Source organism: Canis lupus, chromosome X (genome assembly GCF_048164855.1).
Source record: "Canis lupus baileyi chromosome X, mCanLup2.hap1, whole genome shotgun sequence".
Classification (NCBI taxonomy): Eukaryota; Metazoa; Chordata; class Mammalia; order Carnivora; family Canidae; genus Canis; species Canis lupus.
The window spans coordinates 111,777,254-111,803,307 of NC_132876.1; the positions used below are offsets into that span (position 1 = coordinate 111,777,254).

Genomic DNA, 26,054 nt, shown 5'->3' on the forward strand with positions numbered 1-26,054 from the left:
ACAGGACAGAACACAGGTACATTCTCTCCAGATATTATGTGCAATCCATGGACACTTAATGAAATTCCATAGTCAGAAGGAGCCTGACCTTCAACAGAATGGATTTCTTTTTAGTCTCAATCTCACCTCAATTAATTTTAGTATTTCTGTATATGCTAATAGGGCCTCTTACTCCCATTGATGCGTACACACACGCACACACTTCACAGAACATTCCTGCAGAAATATTTTTACTTTAAAAATTACACAGAAATGGGGGCACTTGAGTGGCTCAGTCAGTTGGGCAACCAGCTCTTAATTTTAGCTCTGGTCGTGATCTGGGCATCATGAGATCGAGCCCTGCATCAGGCTCTGCACTTAGTACAGTGTCTGCTTGTCCCTCTCCCTCTGCTCCTTGCCTTGCCCATGCACACTAATAGGTGAATAAATAGAATCTTTAAAAAATTACTCAGCAATCACAATGCCACAGATCCTTCAATTAGTTCTATCTCGCCCTACCCCAGCCCATGTCCCAAGAAAACTGCCTTAGGTGGAAGCAAGAGGAGGTAGGAAGGCAGCTTGCTTCCCTGCACTGGAGCCATGAAGGAGGTGGAAATTGTCAGGGATACTTGAGCTGTGGTTGTGGGGGGTTCCATGTTGCCAGCCATATCATTCAGCAGGAGCCAAGGCAGGGTTTCTTTTGTATTATTTAAGATACTTCACATGAAGAACTCAAATGATATCTGTTGATTTAAACTTTGTGTCAGGTATAACTTATCCCAGCTATGACTCACGTGATGCTACAGAGCTGCAGAATGCTTCCACATACATCATGATATTTAATTGGAGCCACAGTTCCTCACAACGGGTCTTCTCATCTCTATTTTACGATAGGAAGTCAAGAAGTTAGGAGCCATGAACTTCACATAGACACAGCCAAAACATGGCAGCCCAGCCCCTAGCCCAGGCCTTCTGACCCCAGGTCTCATGGTCTTTCTTTTTTTTCTCTGTATTCTGGGGCCCAGCTGCCAGTACATGGCCCTCAGGGTCCTCCTTGGAAGGACTTAGGAGTCTCTGGGGACTCACCCTATAGCCCCCCCACTTTGCTAACCTTACTGCTACGGCACCTACCTGGAACTGAGCTAAGAAAACCTGCTTTCATGGCCAGACTCATGACCTGGGGAGTAAATCATAACCCTGTACAACTGATGTAGATAAGAGCAGAATTTCCTTTTAGAACTTGCTAGAAACCCCCCCCATACCTGTATGATTTTTTTTCATTTTTCAAAAGTTTTTCATAAAAAAAAACATAAATGCTCACAGAGGGAATAAAGAGCCTTATATCTTTTAGTCTCTCCCCCATCCCTACTTAATCCATCCCCAGGAAATTCCTGGTAGACACCATAATGTTGGGAGTCTAATAAGAACTTTATGTTAGTTTCTTATTGCTACCATAACAAATAACTACAGATTCAGTGGTTTGAAACAACATAACTTTATCATCTTACACTTCTGAAGGTCAAGAAGTCTGGGTACAGCATGGTTCCACGGAGTCCTCTGCTTAGAGTTTCTCTAAAATAAAATCAAGGTATTGGCAGAGCTGTATTCCTCTCCAGAGGCTCTGGGGATGAATCTGCTTCCATACACAGCCAAGTTGTGGGCACAATTCAGTTCTGTTGGATGAAAGCACTGAAGTCCTTGTTTCCTTGTTGGTTGTCATCTAGAAGGCTCTCTGCTCTTTACGGCCAGTTGCATTCCTCTTCACATTGCCCCATCCACCTGCAAGTCCTTCCCATGCCTTATAGCTCTGCCTTCCTCTTCTGCTTTTAAGGACTTATGTGATCGCAATAGGCCTATTAGATAATCCAGAATAATCTTCCTGTTTTAAAGTCAGCCGATTAGCAACTGTAATCACATCTCCAAATACCCTTTGCATGTAACACAACATGACCACAGGAATAACAGCAGAATACCAGAGGGTGAAAATGGAGGGAATGCCAAATTCTGCTTATGACAATCCACCCTCTGGTGACCCCATCATCCCCACCCATTGCACATGGCCTCCACGTTCAGTTTTCTACCAAGTTTCTTTACGGTATTTAAGCTTTCTCTATGGTGATTAGGATTTCTCTAGAAGGGTCTTTAATCTTTCTGAGCTCTGATCAATAGTATTTAATACTCACATTTCTACTAAGAGTCTACTTATGACAATCTAGGCTTCTATCATGCTGCCACACTCTCGATAAGTTACTTCACTTCTCAGGATTAAAAATTTCTTCACTTGTTGGGGCACCTGGGTGGCTCAGGGTGTGATCCTGGAGTCACGGGATCAAGTCCCACATCGGGCTCCCTGCATGGAGCCTGCCTCTTCCTCTGCCTCTGTCTCTGCCTCTCATGAATAAATAAATAAAATCTTAAAAAAAATTTTTCGGGCAGCCTGGGTGTCTCAGCGGTTTAGTGCCGCCTTCAGCCCAGGGCGTGATCCTGGAGACCTGGGATCAAGTCCCATGTCAGGCTCCCTGCATGGAGCCTGCTTCTCCCTCTGCCTTGTGTCTCTGCCCCTCTGTGTGTGTGTGTGTGTGTGTGTGTGTCTCTCTCATGAATAAATAAAATCTTAAAAAAAAAACCTTAACATTTTTTAAAAAATTTTCTTCACTTGAATGAACAATACTAGTTTCAAATTTTAGAGAATACTCCACAGAATGATCTTAATCATCTAAATGGCTTTGGATTTCAGCCATTACCAGGCTCCACAAGAAGAATGTCATCAAAATTGGGGTGTCTGGGTGGCTCAGTTAAGTGTCTGCCTTGATTTTGGCTCAGATTGTGATCTCAGGGTCATGAGATTGAGCCCCATGTTGGGCTCTGTGATGGGCATGGACCCTGCTTGAGATTCTCTCTCTCCCTCTCCTTCTGCCCCTCCCCTCTCTAAAAAAACAAAGAAGAATATCATCAAACCATCTGTGGTCCCTTTTTCACCAGCTCAAGAAAAGGGGAGGGCAGTGTGGTCAAGTTGTTTGCCTGTCTTGAAATCAGGTGTGGGCTGGTGGTCTCTGGGATGATCTCTGAGATGATCCTGAGACAAAGGCACTCATCTTCTATTTCCCAATGCTGGACACAATGCCAAGGCCTGACAAAATGTTAAAAGTTTAAGTTTGTCTGTGTCTCTATGTCTTCTACCTCATGGTAGCTTAAAGCTGACTCCTGGAAATGCTGAGAAATTCTAGTCAGAGAGCAGAGTGAAAAGAGGAGCAGCTATGGTCTTCAGAGAGCAGGCTGAAGGCACAGTGGGAGCTAATTTAAAGAAACGTGATTAAATTATATTTTAAACTATTTTAATTACTGTGTCTATCAGAGAGAGGAAAGTAGTATTTAAAACCTAAAATCACTATAACCAGCCATGCTGCCATCTGAGAGAAAAATCTCCATTATTAAGTAATATATGTCTACACTGTTTCTTCCCCTTACAGAAGCTGGCAAGAAAAGAACGAGAAAAATATAGAAATGGTAAAGCTTCTATCATTCTTCTATGCTGTGAAAGGTGAGGTTGCAAACTGGCAATGCGTAGGCCCAAGCTGGCTCACAGACATGTTTTGTTTGGCCTGCATAATGTTAGCCTGCACAGTGGTTTTTTCCCCCCTCGGTGTTTTAAATTGAAAATAGTTGCCAACATATTTTTAAAAAAAAAGGCAAGAACCCTTTGACAGATGTATTGCAAGTAAGTTCTACTGTGCCACAGCCTGCCAAAATCCTCTTGGTTGTGAATTTTGATAAACAGAAGTTTAATTTTAATGAAATCCAATTTATCAATCTTTTCCTTTATGGTTAGTTCTTTGTATGCCCTGTTTTTAAAAGACCCTTTATGAAATTCATGAAGATATTACCCTGTGCTTCATTCTAGAAGCCTTATTGTTTTACCTTTCACATTTAGATCTATGGCCCATACTGAATTAATTTTTATACATGGTAGGGATCCAGGTTCACTTTTTTCCACATTGATTTCTAATTGTTCCATCTTTTCCCCCCACTGAACTGTGGTAACATCTTTATTGTAAATCAAGGGATTACATATGTGTGAATGTGTTTCTGGAATCTCTACTCTGTACTATTGATCTGTTCATCTAATATCTGCAACAGTATCATGCTCTTAATTACTGCGGCTTTATACCCAGTGTTGAAATCCAATAACGTAAGTCCTCTGACTTACCTATGTCTGTTCTTCTTCAAGATTATCTTGACTATTCACTGGAATGAACACTTAAAAATTGGTACACGTACATTATATCTCAATAAAAAAAAGTAAATAACACAAAACAGCCCTTCTAGGGGGTAAAGGAGAGGAGATATTGAGCTTCTCTCAAGGTTTCAGACATTTAGCAACACAGGAGCCCATAGGGCAATAATCCACATCTGCCCTCTTGGCCAGGGTATGCAAGCTCCAATTTGTCACAATCCCCATCTATTGTTCCCTACCACTGTGACGGATGGGCTGGTACCACTTCTCATCTTACTCCCAACTCACTTCACTAATTTACACTGCTGCTCGGACCCTGGAGGTATTTAAATTAATGGACTAACTTAGCAGAACCAGTTGCTGTAGCTGTGACCATGTGAAAGGGTGTCCATGGCAATGACAGGGAGAAGGCTACCTAGCTCTGAATAACTGAGGGAAGTGAAGGAAGCCTGGAGGGCTCCTCTAGAGCAGGTTTCATACACGGTCACTATTAACATTTGGGGTCGGATCACTCTCTGGGGGGAGTTATGCTATGCACTGTAGGATATTCAGCAGCACCCCTGTCTTCTACCCACCAGATGCCCTCCCAAGTTGTGACCACCAAAAATGTTTCTGGATAGTGCCAAATAGTCCCCTGGGGGGCAAAGGCAGGTCTGCACATGGTTGGGATGAAGTGGCCCAGACCTAGAGTAGAAACAGGGAGGGGAGAAACGAGATCTGTAGTGGGGGGTCTGGGTATTGAAACAGAAATACTGGCAGGATCACCACAGTTCCCACCTGCCACCTTCCCTCTGCCAGCAGAAGCAAAAAGACACATCTACAAAGAGGGACGGGAATACGCTGCGCAGCTCAGAGCTGTGAATGGGTCAGCCGTAGCACACACCACAAGGGGGCATCTCTCACACAGAACACGAAGTGAACGACGTCCCCTGGAGTTGGGAGAAGGGGGGCCCTGGATATAAACTATGTTCTAGAAATTCTGCCTCTTTCCCACTCCACCCCATCTCCCATACACAGACACGCAAATGCCTCATGTAAATGATGTTCTGCAGGGAAATAGATGGTCCATCTATCAAACTAATTCCTAGGAAACGTATCAGAGCCAGAAGGGACAAGGATAAAAACATCAGTTTATCTACCATTACCTCTGCCTCTCACAACCTCCAGAGAGGCAGAGATGCAGTCCCTCACCACACATGGGTTGAGGTTCAAGCCAATTTCATTTGCATTTCAAAGGTCCTACATCACAATTCTCTGTATCTGTATTTAATTTTCTTTGCTTTCCTTTATTTCATTCTCCAAGCATTATCTTTCTTCCTCTTGGCTTTCCTTCAACCTTATAGCTTTGAGTAAGTCTAATCCAGGGGTGGAGGCCTGCACTCTGTGCCACAGTGATGTACCTAATGCAGGAGTGCTCCACCTCAGGTCCAAGAAACTGGGGGGCATTCTCAGTAAAAAGTTAAAAAAAAAACAATAACAAAACTGACTACAAGTCAGTCTTTTATTTTCACCATGTGCCAGTGGTTCTAAAATTGTTTAGACACTGGTCAATGATAAAATGCAACCCCCCCCCCCATATTCTGTTGGCCTACATTCAAAACAATTACTGTGGTTACTATTGTTTTAAATATTTATCTATTTATACATATATATTTACTCTGATTGAAACCCAAATGCAATGAAGAGAAAATCACTTAGACCTGCCAACACCAATGTCTGCACTTCCAAAATACCTATTGGAAAAACAATATGGCAGTACTCTTTGAAGTTGGGAGTTTGCCATAAAGATGCTATACTTGGGAGTATTCCTCCCCAGGCTCAGGGATTTTCGGAATTATTAAATAAATTCATGGAACTTGTGTTCCAAATAAATTGGCATTTCAGCTTTATTTCCAAACTCTTCATTTCTGCACTTTGTTAAGCCTTCTTGCCAAAAAAAGAAAGAAGGAAGGAAGGAAAGAAGAAAGGAAGAAAAGAGGAAAAGAAAAGAAAAAGAGAAGAAAGAAAAAGGAACAAAAGAGTCCCAGATCTTTTGGTCATCTCAGTGCCCATTATCTCCCCCAAAATGACCGAACGGATTATGGAAAAAGTTTCACGTCATCTGACAGAGCTCCTGCCTAGCAGGGTTTTTAGTCCCTTGTGTTCTGGGCTTTGGTCCTGTGTCCAAACACATGCCAGAAGATATGTAACAAATCAAACTAACAGGTTTGGTTCATGTCAGAAACACTAGTTTACAGTCTTCCAGTGAAGCATTTCCTTTCTAGGGGGTAGAAAAAAAATTAAGAGAACACAAATCACTCCTTGAATATTAGTGAAGTGACTTCATGCATTTGTGCTTAAATCTTGAAAGAGGCTGTAATTTCAGGATGTTTTATGGCTTCTCGTGACATGCCTTCCCACCCAGCCCCCATGCCCGACGCCTGCCACTTCCTCCCCTCCACACTCCACTGGCTTCTCCATCCAAAGGACTATTTTTGCAGTTACCAGAATACACCATGTTCTTATACTGCCTTGCCTTAACACATGCAGCTTCCTCTGCCTAGAACACCCTCTTTTTCTTAGTGAGTGCCTATCCCTCTTTTAAGACTATTCTGTGAAGTCCTCCTGGATCCCCCACAGTCTGAATTAGATGTCCCTCCCCCACATGGTATGTCTCAGAGCAAACTGGCCTTGTGCCGTCTGGTGGACAATGTGCTCACTGCAACTTTTTCCTCCTGAACTGACAGCTAGACCACATTTCACATCTCCATTGCAATTAACTGTTGCCATCTGAGTTCTGGGAAATTAAGTATGCATGGAAAGGTTGTGTAGCACTTCTGCTAAGAGAAACTTCCTATAGTATCATTTTTTTTTCCACATACAGGCTAAAAGGACAAAACTCTCTAGCCTCACAGGAAAATGAAAGCACACATTAAAAGAGTCTGGGTTCCTGCCTATCCACAAAGAAAATGGGGCAACTAAGAACATGCAGTCTGCACTATAAGGTGAGAAATACACTTTCACTGGGTCAAGCCACACTACTCTTGGGAGTTCTCTGTTACAGCAGTCAGCCTACCCTGATACATCTTAGTAAGTGTCCCCCACTGCACTACAATTCCTGTGTAGGAATCTGTGAGCTCCTTGAAGAAAGGGCTTCTGTATTGTAGACCTCACCTCCAGTCCCAACATAGTGCTTGATATACAGCAAGAGCACAGCCAGTATCAGGAGAGGGAACAAACTCATGACTGGGTCCTATAGCACAGGAGAAAGTCTGCCCTGGGAACATTCTGATCCTTTGCTGTGACTGAAATCCAGACGAGTTCATTTGCCTTTCTGCACCATAGTTTCTTTGGCTTTAAAATGTAGTTAGCAAAAAATAAAAATAAAAATAAAAATAAAATAAAATGTAGTTAGCAAGAACAGTAGTTCAGTTTTCATGGGCATCACATCAGTATCACATGGAGGGCTGGTTATCACAAAGGCTGCTGGGCCCACTCCCAGAGTCCCTGATTCAAGTGCTCTCCAATGATGGGTTCCCCAATGATGTTGATACTGCTGGTTTGGAGACCACATTTTGGGAAGCACTTGCCTAGATGATCTCAAATTTCTTTTATCTCTAAAGTGGGGGACACAGTGATCCTTACTGGTGTTTGGGAAAGGTCAGGGCCAGGTGATTTCCAGTGTGCAAGCTTATGCGCCAGATCACAGATGATTTTTTCCCAGAGTTCGTTTGGTATTCAGAAGTACTAGACGATGGGGGATCCCTGGGTGGCTTAGCAGTTTAGCGCCTGCCTTCATCCCAGGGCCTGATCCTGGAGCCCCGGGATTGAGTCCCACGTCGGGCTCCCTGCAGGGAGCCTGCTTCTCCTTCTGCCTGTGTCTCTGCCTCTCTTTCTTTCTCTCTCTCTCTCATGAATAAATAAATAAAATCTTTATAAAAATAAAAGAAGTACTAGATGAGAAATATTACATGTCTAGCCTACCATATGCATTTATTATACAGAATAAAACCCCCATGTGACATAAGACTGGTTAGACTCCTCAAAATATTCAAATTTTTAAAGTGAGAGCCTGCAACTGGGGTGACAGGTTACTTGGTTGGGCTCTCAAGCCCACTCTTCCTGGTCTCTCCCCCTTCATCCCTACTCCAACTAAGGATATGATGGTGGGTACAGTTTTCAACAAAAAGAATACTGACACAATGAAGCAAATTACCTGGACCCACATCAGGCCAAGTTTTCAATTCAGTGGATCTTTAAAATGCACTGAATTAGGCATGATATCCCATGACCAACCAGGGTTTACTGTGTATAGGTGTTTAAGGGCCTAGCTCAGATCACCAGGAGGTAAAAATAATTAAATCTCAGACTTTGATTCAATTAATTGGGAAGATCTCCAAATCTTTTCTACAGTTTTTCCATTAAATGAAAAAGACTAAAAATGCAGGCCACAACATATTGACACCAAGAGTCCATAAAAGCCACACTTAGTTATCATACATTTATTTTTAACATAGCACCCCAGTTTCACATCATGTACATTTTCCAAAGTTGGAGATTTTTAACCTACTATGTTCTTCACAGACTTTCCAACAAGTGTGAAAAAGAGGCAGTAAGGTTAGAGTCTACAAGTCACAATCCAAATATAGGTTACCCTATATTTATTTATGTTTAAGATCAATATACATAATGTTCCCAAGGCCTAGCAAGTGAATAAGACTCTGGCTAAGTAAAATATTAATAGAACTTGTTTCACATTATCATGAAAAGACAGAAGGCATTAAATATATACTTTGTGGTTACTCATTTTACTATTCAATGTACTTGTAGTGAAAAAATATACACTTTTACCCTCAAGGTTAAAATAGACCATCAGCTCATTATCCCTCCTGGCCCACCGTAACAAAGACTAAAATGGCTCTTCCCGCCTCTGGCTTTCTTGAACATCATACTTGCACTGAAGACAAAAGGAGTGGTAGTGCTAAAGAAAAGGGTACACCCAGTTCCCAAGATGGGTACAGCCAAAGTCCTCATACAAACTGCCTTAAAACAAAACAGAAACAACAAAACTAGCTGATCCAATCTCCATATAATGGGGTTCTTGTGTCAACTGCACCATTCTGAGGGCAGAACTCCATAAAGGACCTTTACGATCCAGTCCTGTTTTCCAAAAGACTACTTTAATAGGACGGAACTAGTCCCTGAATCTCCCTAGTGTAGCCCTCTTAAAAGTCCCATGTCCTCTGGTCTCCAGAGCCTTAAGCCCATTTTCTCCGACTTCCTACACCCATGAACTTAGCTTAGAGCAAGAACACGCAAAAAAATAAACATTTTCCAATTGTTAAGAACAGAGCAGGCTTCTATAATTAGAACAAGCCCTCTCAGTTGAAACCCTGCAATGCCTTTTAGAAAAGCTTCCTTTGTGATCATGTAGGTTAGCAAATGTAGACAATAACTACCTGAGCCTAAAAGCAACTGTGTATCTGGGATCTCTTGCTCACATCAACAGACTGGCTGTTTCAGAGGCACTTGTAAGGTAAACTCTGAATGCCTATTTTTGAGGAGGGGAGCAGCTCTTAGAGTTTGTGCTACTTTTCAAGTCTGGTCCTCCATGTCTGTTCTTATGGTTGCTCTTGGGAGGGTCACAGAACTAGGCGCATTTCTCATTGCAAACAAGCAAAGTGGGGTGGCTCACAGAGTAAGACTCACATGCAAATTGCCATCAATGACTGAGCTGTTGGCATTGGTGGGCAGTAGCCTTTTGCTTGTGCCAAAAGAGGAGATGCCACCTCAGACTTCCAAAAACCCAAATCCCCACTTCTACTAGGAACTTGAACCACACTGAGTCATGATGGAAAAAAATAATGTAACAAAACACCTATCACTAACGTGTAAATTCAAGAGATCTTTGAAATCAGTTTTAAAAGAGTACACTTGCAACAGAATAAGCCAGTTGGAAAGAGAAACCAAAGTTGCCATGAAAACAAATAGTGTTCTATTTAACTAGAGGAGAAAAAGACCTACCTTTTTCTAACTGATATTACATTTTGTTCATAATGTTCAAACCACAACCTATAAGTCCTACTTGTCAATAATATGGAAAGATCTGGCTGCTGTGATATTTGGAATTCATATATATATATATATGAATGTATGTATGTGTGTATGTGTGTGTGTATATATATATATATATATATATACACACACACACTTTCAAAATTACATTCCTTTGGCAATGTCTAGTCACGAGGTCTGATTGTAGTTTGTGTTGAACAAATGTTTTTAGCTGTAAGGTGTTATACTATAACTGAGATCTTTCCAACTACTGCTTAGAAGAAGGCATTTGCAAATGCCTGTCTTAATTGCAAGAGAAACATCCATTCCAGATGATTTTGTTATTGATCTTCTGAGTACACATCTATTATTACCACGGTTGTGAGATTATTTAAGAAATAGACAAATTATCATTTATAAAGATACTATAGAATCAAGTCATATATGAAGAAAAGAATGCTTTATGATAGTTCAGACACTGGTAGGAAATCAAAGGAAAACTCATGTTTTTTATTACTCCCCCTAAAATATGCTGAAATCGAACATTTGCAACCCACATAACTAAAGATATATCGAAGAAAACTATAACTTACTACATATTGAGTTCATTTCCATCGCAGTAGTCTATTTTAAAAACAAACTCCCATAAGGAATACAGGAATGGAATCCATTCAAAGCAACAGCTGTCAAAAGTTCTGCCAAGAAACTCAGAGTAATTTATTGCATCATGAAAGGTGAGGTGTTCAGAAGAACAAATAGTTCAATCTTATTCTTCCCTTCAGATTTAATTTTTGCTTCAATCCAAGAGAAATATCTAGATCTAAAACTCACTGAAACATGTTTTCATACTCGAAGACTTACTAAGTAAATAAAATTCAACACAGTGAATAGAAGAAAACCTTCTCATCTATTTTTAGTATTGCTAGAGGCTAGAGGACTTGACTTAGAATCCATAAGATCAGCTGGCATCTCAACTCTGCCACTACTTATCTTTCTATAGATTCTTAGGCTAGAAAATGTAGTTTCTGATGGCCTTGGTTCCCCCACAAGCAAACTGCAGGAGACAGGTACAAGTCCTCTCAGCTGTGACATCCTATTCTCCAAGGAGAGTAAAATGGGCATAGCTTCCAGTTGAGATGTCTCCCTTCCCCATCAGGCCCAAAGCACTTCTCTAATATTTATAAAGCAGTTAGATCTTCCCAACTAAAGCAAGTGCAATTATCTGCCTTGATTACACCACAGACTTTCTTTCTAGATATCTACGTTTTGGTTTTGCTTCATGTCTGATGGACAGGGAGGTGCAAGAGCAGTACACTGCATACAAGAGACACTGAGGTGCCCCATAAATCTGCTATCAATTCCTACTGAGCTTTCATCCTTGGGACTACAGGACCCCTCTGGAGGAAACCACTTAACAACAAGCTTATTAAAGCCCCATGGATGGGGGCAACCTCGACCTTCTATCTGTTGAATTCTGCCCAATAAGCAGTCTAATTTTGGAGTAGTTTTATAGAAGAGGTATAATGGTGATTTCAATAACCCAGCCTTCCTAGAAATCACATTAAAGGCTCATAGAAATATTAATAGGAGCTATAATCTTAAAAGTGCACATTCTGGGAAAAGAGAGACATAGAAGAAGAACACTAGTCAGGTAATAATAATAGTGTGTATTTGGTTTTTTTAATCCACTTCTAAGCAATTAATACACTTAATGGTCACCATTAAGTGCAGTCACAAAAGCTGGATACAGAAACTGATGTGTGCTTTAATGCAATGCTCATCTTAAAATAGTAGTGAGACTACACAATTCATGAAACTTTAACTGTCCAGTGTGTGTTTGTTCCTTTAGTGAAAACCAAGCCAACTAAACAAAACCCCAACTTCCAATTTGTCTTACTCTGGCTGGCACTGACTTGATGAGGGAAAAATATATCAATATTTTAAAACATATAATAAAAACTAAAATTTCTTAGTTTCATATGCCTCCTCACTGGACATGCAGTGCTATCTCGGGTGACTGTGTATGTACTGGAAGATGAGGAGATGGAGCGCACAAGCCGGTCTTTCCCGGGTAGAATGCAACAAAAACTAAGCATGCTGTGGAATGTCTGCAACAAGGACACTGTTGATAAAATCTGTGGTAGCCCCCAGATCTCAGAACATGGGAGAAGAGGTTACCTCAAAAATCTGCACCACCTATTCATAATCTTAGGAAGGGTTTAAAATGACTCCAAAACCCTCCCAGAGGGACAGAAAAGGCAACCAAATGGAAGGAAAGGGGGAATAGAGAAACAGTTCAAGTTCTAAGATTGTCAAAATCAAATCAATTCAAAATCCTTTAATATGTACAGAATAGAATCAACAATTTGTTTTTCTTTGGGAAAATATCATCTGCTTGAGTCTTTCCCTTCTGCCATTAAGCTATTGATAAAGCTGGCAAATAAGATAAGGAAGCACTAAATAAATACCTACTTATTCTAAAAGCTGTCAACTCTACTGAAACCAAAGGCTTAGTCCCACACCGCAAACCAATCCTAAATCCCTTCAAAAAGGACCCCAGGCACACCCCACCCCTCTACTCTAAGAATGGCTAAATTATCAAAATGCACAAGAGATAGCATTTCTTGTAATCAGTCTCTCAAAGTCATGTTAAAGCAGGTGTGCCCTGATCCCTGTGAAAATCAGTCAATTCCCACTTTCAACCTGACCTTCACAGGAGGAGCGGGTGATCAAAATTTCTATAGGATACTGGCTTCTGCAATTTGAGCTCAGGGTTTTACATCACATACACTGGAGTCAGTGGGCTCTGCTGGACTGTATATAAACCAATCACTTCCCAAGGGTACATTTCACAGGGAACAAACAGTTGTATATCCAGAGTGAAGATCAGTTATCTTGCATTATTCCTTCATACTCAATACAATCACAATCCAGGTTAAAATAACAAAGACAAAAATAACTACCAGAGTTGTTGGATTGCTGGTAACAACCATTCCCCTTCTTCTGCTGGGTGAATACCTATGCTCAAGTAACAAATATTTATCAGTCCAAAGAGTCTCTTCAGCTTTTCACATCTGATGTATAGCTTCCAAATACATGCACTTACAGATATGTTATCCCATGCAGGATAGAAGTAGAGATCTGGCAACTATTTATTTAATTTGATCGGGTGAGGTGGTTAAAGCAGATTGTTCTTGCCCAAAAATTTACATGAAAGGACTGAGTTCTGTGAGCTGATGGCCTAGCTGGGCCAAGTTAAATAGATCATTGACAAAACTTCCACTTTATAGAGGTACAAAGACCCAATAAATCTCTGCCATTCAACAGAAAACAATAGTTATGTATTATTTATAGCTAGATATAATGTCAAAATGGCACTAGAGAAGCAATTTTTGGCATATGGTGGCGGAGGGCACAGCGCCAGTCTAAATCTGATGCTCTTATTTTAGTTTTTGCTTTTATTATCATCATGCCAAAGACTATCCAGTTGGAATCCCAATTATTCAGGAAACCAACCTACTGTATTTGATATACATACAAAAATAAAACAAGCATCCTGAAAGTACTAGGTTACAAGGTTTTATACAAATCATAAATTCCTTAAATAAATAATGCTCTAATTTGTTTTTATTTGCTAGAAGATTGGTTTTTGGTAAGGAGCAACATCTAACAACTTGAGGAAGTACTTAAGAATGGGAGATAAATTCCACTGATAATTATAATTTCAAGTGTGATAATCAGTTGCATTTTTTCCACCAGAGTAAAATGTACAGGAGAAAAGGAAATATGGATTATATTCTGCTGCTCGCAGCTTTTCACACAGTCTTGGACATCTATGACAAGTAGTTGGGTTGAAACATTCAAAGGAAAGATCTTGGCAGAAAGAGTCACCCACTGTTACTTGAGTCTTACAACACAGTGACTGGACGAAGTTGTTCCAATTGGTTTTCCAACGCAATCCGTTCTTGATGAACCTCCTGATTTGTACAAAACAGAGAGAAGAAAACAAAAAAGCAAAGGGGTCATTTCTTGGGTTCATCCTCACTTCATCAAATATTAAAAAGAAACTTATAAGCGGACCTACAAACACTGAAGTGCCACATGACTCTAGGACAAGCAGGCTAGAGAGCATCGTATTTACAGCTGGTGACTAGATAGAGGCGGCTTCACAATCTGTCATCTTGCAGCTCCTTTCTGAAGATGAGGATATGAAACTGACACCACCCTGCCTCACTCTCATTGGCAGTTTTAACAGGATCAGTGGCTGGCAGAAGTCGATGCTAAAAATCAAAAGACAGACTGGGAGAAAGCAGAAAAGCAAAAGCAAACTGCTAATACTGAAAGGTGAGCCAGGAGGACTCAATTTCCAGCTGCAATCTCTCATTTCTAGTCCAGCACCACACCCTGGAAAGTCTGGGGGATGAGCAAATGCGCTGGCCACTCCCCGCCAAAATCTCATCTTGGCTCCTACACAAAATACAGCTTAAGGTGTGACTGCATGGCTAAAGGCAGGGAGAAATAAAAAGAGGATCATCCATCTGCTATTTGGCAATTCAAACTTTCATCCCTAAAACAGAATTACTGGCAGGAGGAGAGGGGGACACATAAAGACATTCGTAAGGAGAGTCAGTCAAGATGGGAAAGAACTCTGTATGAAGGCTCAATTCTGAGATGCCCCAGAAGAATAAACATGCTAACAGTCCAAGCAGAACTCAACGAGCGTTTGTTCACCCTCTCCTCCTACCCGGCCACCCGAGAGTCTTTGACTATCTGTCTACTACAGGCCAGATTCTGCTCTAGGTGTGATGGCACCAGCAAAGAACAAGACGGATCAGACCAATGCCCTCATATGCTTTATACTCAAATGGCTAGAGAAAGACAATAAAGAACAAGATACTTTCAAAAGGAAAGAAATAAGATGAGGTAATAGAGGAATCTGGAAGATAGGTGGAGCAGGTGGTCAGGGAAGTCTTCTCAGAGGTGATGCTATCTGAGCAGAGACTCAAATGAACTAAGGGGTGAGCCATAGGAAGACATGGGGGAAGGATATTCAGGGAGACAAAATGGCAACTACCAAGGCTCCAAGGGAGGGAATAAGCTTGGTGTGTTTGATAACAAAAAGGCCTATGTGACCAGAGAAGAAATCAGAAAGACGCTAGTAGGAGCTGAAGTCTAAGTGTTAGGCACAGACCTTATGGACAGAGTTAGGAGTGTGAACACCATTCACAGTACAGGGGTATAGCACCATGGGTTTTGGATCAGGGAATGTATGTGGCTTAACTTAGAATTCAAAATGTTCACTCTGGCTACTGTATAGACAGTGGACTGTAAAGCAGAGCAAAAGTGCAGGCAAGGAGGGTTGCAAGGTGACTTCATGGACCCAAGTGAGACATGAAAATGGCTCTGATCAGGGTAGCAGCCATAAAGATGGAGAGAACTAGATTATTTCTGGATATATTTTTTACCTAGAACTGACAGGACTTGCTGATAAAGCTGATATAGAAAAGAAGGAAGATTTGGGATCAAGCAAGTGGGTGGTTAGTAAGCAGTACTGAGAACAAGATTAGATGAAAAGTAGGCATTTCAAAGGAAAGGTTGGAGGGGCAGCCCGGGTGGCTCAGCGGTTTAGTGCCGCCTTCCACCCAGGGCATGATCCTGGAGACCCAGGATCGAGTCCCACATCGGGCTCCCTGCATGGGGCCTGCTTCTCCCTCTGCCTATGTCTTTGCCTCTCTCTGTGTGTCTCTCATGAATGAATGAATGAATGAATGAATGAGTCAAAGGAAAGGTTGGGAATGAAGCATCTGAGGTATGTATTACATATATTAAGAGAAAATGTTGAGTAAGCAGTTGTAATTCTATGTCCAAAGATCAAGAGGTAAGAGAAATAGGGTTTTAGACATAAGTTTAGGATCACTAGGTTACAGGTGATCTTCAAAGCCTTGAGACTGTATATCATCTAGCAAAAGGATACAAACAGAGATTGCAGGTAAAAGATGGAACTGAACATACACAGCATACTCATTCTCTGCTAGAATTCCACTAAAACGATAAACAAGTTTTTTAAGTCACGACACACAAGAACAAGAAAGACAAAAGGGAAGGAGTGTTACCAATAAAATTTATAAGCAGGAAGGTAAACTGATGAATGGTAAATGACTTAGCAGATCAAGAAAAATAAATGTGGGCATTCTACCAGTTGTTGCGTTGCTGCATGGTGGGGGTCCATCCATAAATTGACCCAAATACCCCTTTATTCAAGGGTCCTGCATCTGTGAACTGACTTAGTATGGGAATTGATTGAGAGGCTGTGACTGAAGCTCTATTTTAATGATTCTTCAGACTTCTTTTCACTCAAGCCTGAACATGTTCACTCATATCGATCAAGTGTAGAAAACTGAAACATAAGCTAAGCATAGGGACAAAACAAGAACCAACCTTATTTTACATAGAAGAGTCCCCGAAAGACTCAAACTGGCAGCGCGAGATACCTACATAACTGAAAGTGGAGGAGGAGAGGAGGATGGCTAGAATGAGTGTTGGTAAAAGTCTGTTTCAGAAGGAATTAGCTCCCCAGCTCCTTCCTGCTACCAGAGCAGAACTCTGAAGATTTATTCCTTGAAAAAGTAAAACATAGGGCCTCTTGGTTAGCATACAGAGACACAGTTGAGGACAGACATTGAACTGGAACTAAGGAGATGAAATGAGTATCCTGGATATTGATACCCACAGCCCTCTCTCTCCCCTGAACTAGGTCCTTCCCTTCATGTAGGACTCGCCAAACACACAAATCTCCTCTGGAAATTCCAATCAGATTAAAAAGAAAGCACCAATGATACTGCCTTGGGAGGTTCCCCAACTATACAGCCCAACCAGAATGTTGAAGACTGAAACTCAAAGTTGACAAGCCCTACAACATGCTATGTACTTTCAGTGAGCATTTTCATCCTCCTCCCAAATATAAGCAAAGGACCATCAGATATTGAAGGAAAGCATCTAATAAATACATAACAGTAAAACAGAAAAGTATTTAGGAAGAAGAAAAATACTACTATTAATAGAAGATACTACAACAACAAAATGAGACTAGGATACCTTTAAAAAGAAACAATCCAAGAACAAAAAATTAACTCTTGGTTATTAAACAACAGTTTGACAATTTTAAATTAAGTAAATCTCCAGAAGTGGACAAAAAGACAAAAATAAGGAAGAGGAGGACAAAACAGAAGAGAACATATGAAAAAATTAGAGAACCAACAAGCTAAGAGTTCCAATGTCTGAAAAATATCAGCAAGTGAGAACAGAGAAAATGGGCAGGAGAGTGGGGGGAAGAAACATGGAGAAAATACAACAATAACAAAAACCAAGAAAACCCTCAGAACTGAAGAATATGGGTTTCCAAGTTCAAAGAGCTTACCGAGAAGGGAGAACAAGTATATGAAAAGGACCTATACCAAAGCAAAGTCAGAGGGGAGAAAAACAACAAATAGAACACAAAACAAAAACAACATTTAGGGCAGCCCCAGTGGCCCAGCAGTTTAGCGCTGCCTTCAGTCTGGAGTGTGATCCTGGAGACCCGAGATAGAGTCCCATGTCAGGCTCCCGCTTCTCCCTCTGCCTGTGTCTCTGCCTCTCTCTCTCTCTGTGTCTGTCATGAATAAATAAATGAAATCTTAAAAAAAAGATTTTTTTAAAAACAAGATTTGTAAAATAAAATGAAGTTTGACATTTTAAAAAATTATCTTATTTTTATTATATAGTAAGTGACTTTTTTCTTTTAATGTACAATTCTATAAATTTCAACACATGTACATATTTATGTAACTGCCACCACAAAAAGGGTACATTACAGTTCCAACAACCAAAATGTCCCTGGTACTACTCAGTGATTTACAAACTTTCACCTTCGTGCACAACCCCTGGCAACTACCAGACTGTTTCCCAGCACTACGGTTTTGTCTTTTCAAGAATGCCAGATAAAAGGTATCAAACGGTATATAACCTTTTGACCCTCACTCAGCATAATATCTCTCAGTTTCATCCAAGGTGTTGTGTGTATCACTACTTCTACTGTTGAGGGCTATTCATTGTGTGAATGTACCACATGTGACATATTCATCCTTTGAAGTACATCTGGGCTGTTTCTAGGTCTTGGCCATCACATAAAACTGTTATGAACATTCATGTTCAGATTTTTTAGGGAACACAAGTTTTCATTTCCCTGATGGATATCCAGGAGTAGGACTGCTGGGTCACATGATCAGTGTATATATAACTTCCTAAGAAACTGCCAAATGCTTTTTAAGAGTGGGGTAGCATTTTTCATTCCTAGCAGTGCATGAAAGTCCCAGTTACCAGCACTTGGTGGTGTCATTATTTTCTGTCTTGGCAATTCTAATATGTGTGTAGTGGTATACAATCACAGTTTTAATTTGCATTTCTCTATGGCTAATGATGCTGAGTATCTTCTCACATGTTTATCTGTCATCCTTTTATCCTCTTTGGTGAAATATCTGTTCAAGTCCTTTGCCCATTTTTAAGTTGATTTTTTGGCGTTTGGAGAGTTCTTGAGTTTGGAGAGTTCTTTATATAGTCTGGATACAAGCCCTGGTCAAATATGCAGGTTGCAAATATTTTCTTCCAGTATGTAGCTTGTCTCTTAATTCTCCTGACAGTATTTTAGGCAGAGCAAAGGTTTTTAATTTTGATGAAGTACAATTTTATTTTTCTATTCTAGAATATGCTTTTGGCATCATTTCCAACACTAGGTCATAGAGATTTTTTTCCTGTGTTTTCTTCCAAAAGTTTTATACCTTTATGTTTTATGCTTGCATCTATGACCCATTTCAAGTTAATCTTTGTATAAGGACTGAGGTTTCAATTGAGATCCATTTTTTTCCATATATGGAGGACCCATTGTTAGAAAACAATTGTTGAAAAGACTATCCCCTTTCTCAGTGAATTGATGTTGCACCTTTGTCAAAGATGGAATGACTATATTCATGTAGTCTACTTTACAACCCTCTATCCTGCTCCCATCGATCTATGAAACAGTCCCTCCCCCAAAGCCACACTGTCTTGATTATTGAAGCCTGATACTAAAGTGATTCCTACAACTTTGTTCTTTTCCAAATTTGTTTTTGCTATTTAAGTTCCTTGGCCCTTACATTAAAATTATCAGATTAGCTGATTTATACCTCCAAAACATCTTGCTAGAACTGTGATTGGCATTGTAGTGAATAGTGAATCTATAGATCACTTTGGAGAAAAATGACATCACTATTATGTTAAGTCTTCCAATCCACAAAAAGCAGATGTCTCCATTTATTTAGGTCTTGGATTTCTTTTAGCAGCACTTTATAGTTTTCAGTATTCACAACTTATGTTTTAATGAATTTATACCTAAGTATTTCTTTTGAAGGAGGGTGACAAGATATTGTGAATGGCAGGCACTGTTTTTCATATTTCTGTTATCAATTGTTCACTGCTTACATTTAGGAATATGATTGGGTTTTGTGTGTTGATCCTGTATTCTGCAACCTTCACAAACTCAATTAGACAATGAATATTTAAAAACCAATTCAATCTGCATTAGTGTCACAATAATTAGGAATAAATTTAACAAAACACGGGATCCCTGGGTGGCGCAGCGGTTTGGCGCCTGCCTTTGGCCCAGGGCGCGATCCTGGAGACCCGGGATCGAATCCCACGTCGGGCTCCCGGTGCTTGGAGCCTGCTTCTCCCTCTGCCTGTGTCTCTGCCTCTCTCTCTCTCTCTCTCTCTCTCTCTCTGTGACTATCATAAATAAATAAAAATTAAAATAAAATTTAAAAAAAAATTTAACAAAACACATGTAATACATGTACACTCAGAACTGCTAAGAGAAATCTCACAAGATACAAATAATTAGAAAGATGTACTCTACGAACAGATTGGCAGACTCAACACTGTTTAGACTTTGATCCTCCTTAAACTGATCCATATACTCAAATCCAATCATAATCCTAGCAGGCTATTTTGTAGCAAATGACACATTGATTCTAAAAATTATGTGAGGGATGCCTGGGTGGCTCAGTGGTTGAGCGCCTGCCTTTGGCCCAGGGCGTGATCCTGGGTGCGGGGATCAAGTCCCACATTAGGCTCCCGGCATGGAGCCTGCTTCTCCCTCTGCCTGTATCTTTCATGAATAAATAAATAAAATCTTTCAAAATAAAATTTATATGAAACAGGCTGATCCTTTTTTTAAAAGATTTTTTAATTTATTTATTCATGAGAGACACAGAGGGAGAGAGAGGAAGACACAGGCAGAGGGAGAAGAAGGCTCTACGCAAGGAGCCTGATGTAGGACTCGATCCCAGGACTCCAGGATTACTCCCTGGGCTGAAGGCAGGTGCTAAACCGCTGAGCTACCCAGGGATCCCCTTATGCCTAATCTTGAAGGAAACACTGATGCTTTCAGTTTTTCACCATTGAATATGATGTTAGCTATGGGTTTTTCTAGATGGCCTTCATTATGTTGAGGTGTATTGCCTATCTCTCTCAAAAAAAAGAATAAGAACCCAAAAATAAAACTACATTTAGATGGCCATTAGACTTTTGACAAGGGGACCAAAGTAATTTAAGGAGGAAAAAAATTATTTTCCACAAATGATGTTAGATTAGATATTGATATAGGGAAAAAATAAACCTTCACTCTAATCTCAAACCATACAAAAAACTTAATTTGAGGTGGATCATAGACATTGGCATAGCCACTATGGAAAACACTATGAAAGTTCATCAAAAAATGACAAAACTACCAGGAGTGACATCAGTATCACGGCTGTATAAGACATCCCTTATCCATGTTCCCCTGCCAACAACAATACCAAAAAAAAAAAAAAAAAAAAAAACTGGCTTTCATTCATGGGCAAAGTACCTTTGTGGGAACTCTGGGATCCAGCATCATACATATGCCAAAAGATCCGAGAGGAGTCTCACTCAGCCATGTACTGGATAATAGGCACACAGACCTCGGACCAAGATCTGGACCCTGCACTGGCTTGTGAACCAGCTCTAGCTCTCTTAGCCACCATCTGGGAGTCTATGGAAAACACTGTTTTAGACAATCCCCTATAGATTACAGAGCCTTTGTGGAAGTCTAAATTTCTAGCAGAGAAGTTCTAGCACAATGCTGGAGGGAAAAAAAGTCTTTGGGATGCACTAGGGAAGATAAGAGGGAACTGTTAGATTTTACTTACATCACACTTCTCTACAAGGTAGCACACCTTAGGGCAAATAGAGATTCTCTTGGCCCATCATGTCTCCCATGGGGGAAATAAGAGTGTGTGAGTACACATCCCGCTTCCCCAGCTGTGTGGGACACTGCCAAAGAGGCTCAGTTTTCTCTTGCCCTATACAGAGTATTGAATGACAAACTGCATGACCGAGAGATAGAAGGTAACTGGGAGTACAGAGGACAAGACCCTCAAAAGGTATTAAAGGAAACACAGATCCTACTAAATGTGTTGCAAGACTCATCAAGAAGCCTACCCATGAGCTTCTGGGGATTCTCCAACTGCCCACAGGGTACTTCCCAGCACACCTCTCACCTAACTCACTCACACACACACACACACACACACACACACACACACCCCTCTCCTATGGCCAGATACCTGTTCATATGCCCTAGGCAGCAAACTTTGGCAGGTGGTTAGTGAGCACATGCAGAAAGGTTGTGCAGGCCCAAATCTGTGGGTCATGGAGAGACCACAAAATTGAGCTTTAGCGCCACCTTTGGGAAAACAAAAGACAGGCTTCTAGCACTTGGCCTGGTGTTTTGCAGGATCAGGAGGTGGCATATAGCTAAATAATTCTGCCACAAGAGGGAGCAAGAAATGTCAAGCAGGTACATTCATAAAATGTCTGAGAAAGCCTCAGAATCCCTAGCAGGACTGATGAAATGTACTTGTCTCCTGAAGGTTGTTAATAAAGATTGGAAGTAGTGACTGCTACTTCAAATATGAAGATAGCAAAGCAAAATTTCAAGGAACATAAAAAATTAAGGAAGTCTGACACCACTAAAATATTGTAGTAATGTCCAATAACCAATCCCAAAGACATGGAAATCTTTGATTTACCTATTAAAGAATTTATTTTTTTTCCTATTAAAGAATTTAAAATAGCTGTTTGAAGAAAACTCACTGAGGTACAAAAGAACACAAAAAGACAGTATCAGGAAAACCACATTACACGAACAAAATGATAAGTCTAACAAAGAGACAGAAATCATGAAAAAGAACCAAATAGAAATTCTGGAGCTGAAGAATGAATGAAATGAAAATTACAATAGAAAGCAAAAACATCAAAATGGATCAAACGAAGAAGGAATCTAGGAGACAGAAGTCAGAACTTTAAAATTGTATAGTCAGAAGAGAACAAAAAAAAAGAATCAAAAGGAGTGAAGAAGGGCTACATCATTTATAGGGTACCATCAAAAGAAATAATTTGTGATTTGTTGGACCTCTAGAAGTTGAAAAGAGACATGGGCAGAAAGCTTATTTAAATAAATAATGGCTGAGAACTTCCCCGAACTGGGGAGAGATATGGGTCCAAGTTCATAAAGCTCACCAAATTCAATTTAAAGAGATTCTCTTCAAGATTCATTAAAATAAAACTCAAAAATCAAAGAGAGACCATCTGAAAAGCAGCAAAAGAAGTCTGTAACTTACAAGTGAACCACCAAAAGACTCAGCAGATTTCTCAGCAAGCACCTTACAGACAGGTCAGGAAAGAGTGGGATAATACATTCAAAGTACTCAAAGAAGAAAACTGCAAACCAAGAATACTCTATTTGGCAAAGTAATCCTTCAGAAATGAAGGAGGGGCATCCCAGGTGGCTCAGCGGTTTAGCGCCACCTTCAGTCCAGGGTGTGATCCTGGAGTTCCGGGATCGAGTCCCATGTCAGGCTTCCTGCGTGGAGCCTGTTTCTCCCTCTGCCTGTGTCTCTGTCTCTCTCTCTGTCTCTCATGAATAAATAAATAAAATCTTTAAAAAAAGGAAATGAAGAAGGATTAAACACTTTCCCTGAAAAACAAAAGCTGAGTGAGTTCATCAACATTAGACCAACCTTGCCAAGAAAGGCAAAAAGGAGTTCTTCAAGCTGAAATGAAAGGATAGTAATCAGTCACATGAAAACAAAAAAAATATAACATACTGGTAAATCTAAGTATATAGTAAGATTCAGAATACTCTAATATTCTGTATACTCTAATACTGTAATATGATGGAGTATTAACCACTTAACTCTATTAAAAGGTAAAAGGAAAAGAGAATTAAAAATACCTATAGCTAGCTATTCACAAATAATCAATGTGATACATCACGCATTAACAAGTGGAAGGATAGAAATTGTATGATTATCTTAAGAGATGCAAAAAAGATGTCCGACAAAGTACAACATCCATTCATGATAAAGACTCTCAACAAAGTGGGTTTAAAGGTAATACACCTCAACATAATGAAGGCCATCTAGAAAAACCCATAGCTAACATCATATTCAAGGGTGAAAAACTGAAAGCATCAGTGTTTCCTTCAAGATCAGGAATAAGGGGATCCCTGGGTAGCTCAGCAGTTTAGCACCTGCCTTCAGCCCAGTGAGTAATCCTGGAGTCCTGGGATCGAGTCCCACATCAGGCTCCTTGCGTGGAGCCTGCTTCTCCCTCTGCCTGTGTCTCTGCCTCTCTCTCTCTCTCTCTCTCTCTGTCTCTCATGAATAAATAAATTTAAAAATCTTTAAAAAAACGGATCAGGAATAAGATGAGGATGTCTACTCTACTCTCACCACTTTTATTCAACATAGTACAAGAAATCCTAGCTGCAGCAATCAGACAAGAAAAAGAAATAAAAGGCATCTAAACTTGTAAAAATGGGGCAGCCTGGGTGGCTCAGCGGTTTAGCGCTGCCTTCAGCCCAAGGTGTGGTCCTGGAGACCCGAGATCAAGTCCCACATCAGGCTCCCTGCATGGAATGGAGCCTGTGTCTCCATCTGCCTCTGTGTGTGTATGTGTCTCTCTCATGAATAAATAAATAAAATCTTTTAAAAAATTAAAAATAAATAAATAAATAAACTCGTAAAAATGAAGTAGAATTGCCACTATTTGCAGATGAGGATATTACACATAGAAGACCCTAAAGACAGCACCAAAAAAATATTAGAATAAATGAATTCAGTGAAGTAACAGAATATAAAATTAATATATAGAAGTCTCCTGCATTTCTAAATACTAATAATGAAGTAGCAGAAAGAAAAATTAAGAAAACAATCTCATTGACATTTGCATCAGAAATAAAATACCTAAGAATAAAATTAACCAAGGAGGTGAAAGACCTATAGACTGAAAACTATAAGACTAATAAAATAAATTAAAGATGACAAAAACAAATGGAAAGATATTCCATGGTCATGGATTGGGGGGAACAAATATTGTTAAAATGTCCATACTACTCAAAGCAATCTACAGATTTGATGCAATCCCTATCAAAATACCAACAGCATTTTTCACAGAACTAAAAACAAATAATCCTAAATTTTGCATGGAACAAAAGCCCTCGAATAGCCAAAGCAAACTTGAGAAAGAAGAACAAAGCTGGAGGTATCACAACCCCAGATTTCAAGATATACTACAAAACTATAGTAACCAAAACAGTATGGTACTGGCACAAAAACAGACACAGATCAACAGAACAGAAGAGAGAACCCAGAAATAAACCCACACTTATAGGGTCAATTAATTTATGACAAAGGAGGCAAGAATATCCAATGGGAAAAAGACAGTCTCTTCAATAAATAGTGTTGGGGAAACTGGACAGCTATATGCAAAAGAATGAAATTGGACCACTTTCTTACACTATACACAAAAATAAATTCAAAGTGAATTACAACTAAATGTGAGACCTGAAACCATAAAACTCCTAAAAGAAAACACAGGCAGTGATCTCTTGGATATCAACCTTAGCAACATTTATGGATAATGTTGCCTGTCTCCTCAGGCAAAGGAAACAAAAACAAAAATAGACTAATAGAACTATACCAAAACAAAAAGCTTTTGCACAGCAAAGAAAACTATCAACAAAAAGGCAACTGAACAAGATACTTGCAAGTGATTTATCTAATGAATTAATATTCAAAATATATAAAGAACTTATACAACTCAACACCAAAACAAAACAAAACCCAATCCAATTTAAAAAAATGGGTAGAGGACCTAAACAGACATTTTTCCACAGAAGACATTCAAATGACAACCAGACACATAAAAAAGATGTTCAACATCACTAGTTACTGAAGAAAGGCAAGTCAAAAGCACAATGTGATATCATCTTACAACCTGTCAAAATGGCTAGAATAAGAAAGATAAGAAATAACAAGTGTTGGTGAGGATATGAGGAAAAAGGAACTCTCATGCACTATTAGTGGGAATGTAAATTGGTACAGCCACTGAGGAAAACAGTATGATGGTTCCTCAAAAAATGTAAAAAAAAAAAATGGGGCACCTGGGTGGCTCAGTTGGTTGAGCATTTATCTGCTTTCAACTCAGGTAATGATCCCAGGGTCCTGGGATCAAGCTCCACATTGGGATTCCTGCTCAGTGGGGAGCCTGCTCCTCCCTCTTCTTGCTCCCACTGCTTATATACTCTCTGTCAAATAAATAAATAACATTCTTTAAAAATGTGAAAAATAGAACTACCATACAATCCAGTAATTCCAATATTCAGTATTTATCCAGAGAAAATAAAAAACATTAATTAGAAAAGATATATGCA

At 39.9% G+C, this 26,054-nt stretch overlaps 1 protein-coding gene across 13 annotated transcripts in view; it reads right to left on the reverse strand.

Annotated features, from left to right (window-relative positions):
- Window positions 1–739: 739 nt before the first annotated feature.
- REPS2 (RALBP1 associated Eps domain containing 2) overlaps window positions 740–26,054 on the reverse strand; it is a 231,016-nt gene continuing 205,701 nt past the window's right edge. For 11 of the 13 annotated variants that reach the window (XM_072817501.1, XM_072817500.1, XM_072817504.1 and 8 more), the window contains one exon: window positions 8,680–14,223. In XM_072817501.1, coding sequence (XP_072673602.1) covers window positions 14,155–14,223 — 69 coding nt within the window. In that variant the 3' untranslated portion in view covers window positions 8,680–14,154. Of the gene's footprint in view, window positions 860–1,458; window positions 1,833–8,679; window positions 14,224–26,054 lie in introns of those variants that run through there. The other 2 variants (XR_012026586.1, XM_072817502.1) reach the window with 2 other exon arrangements.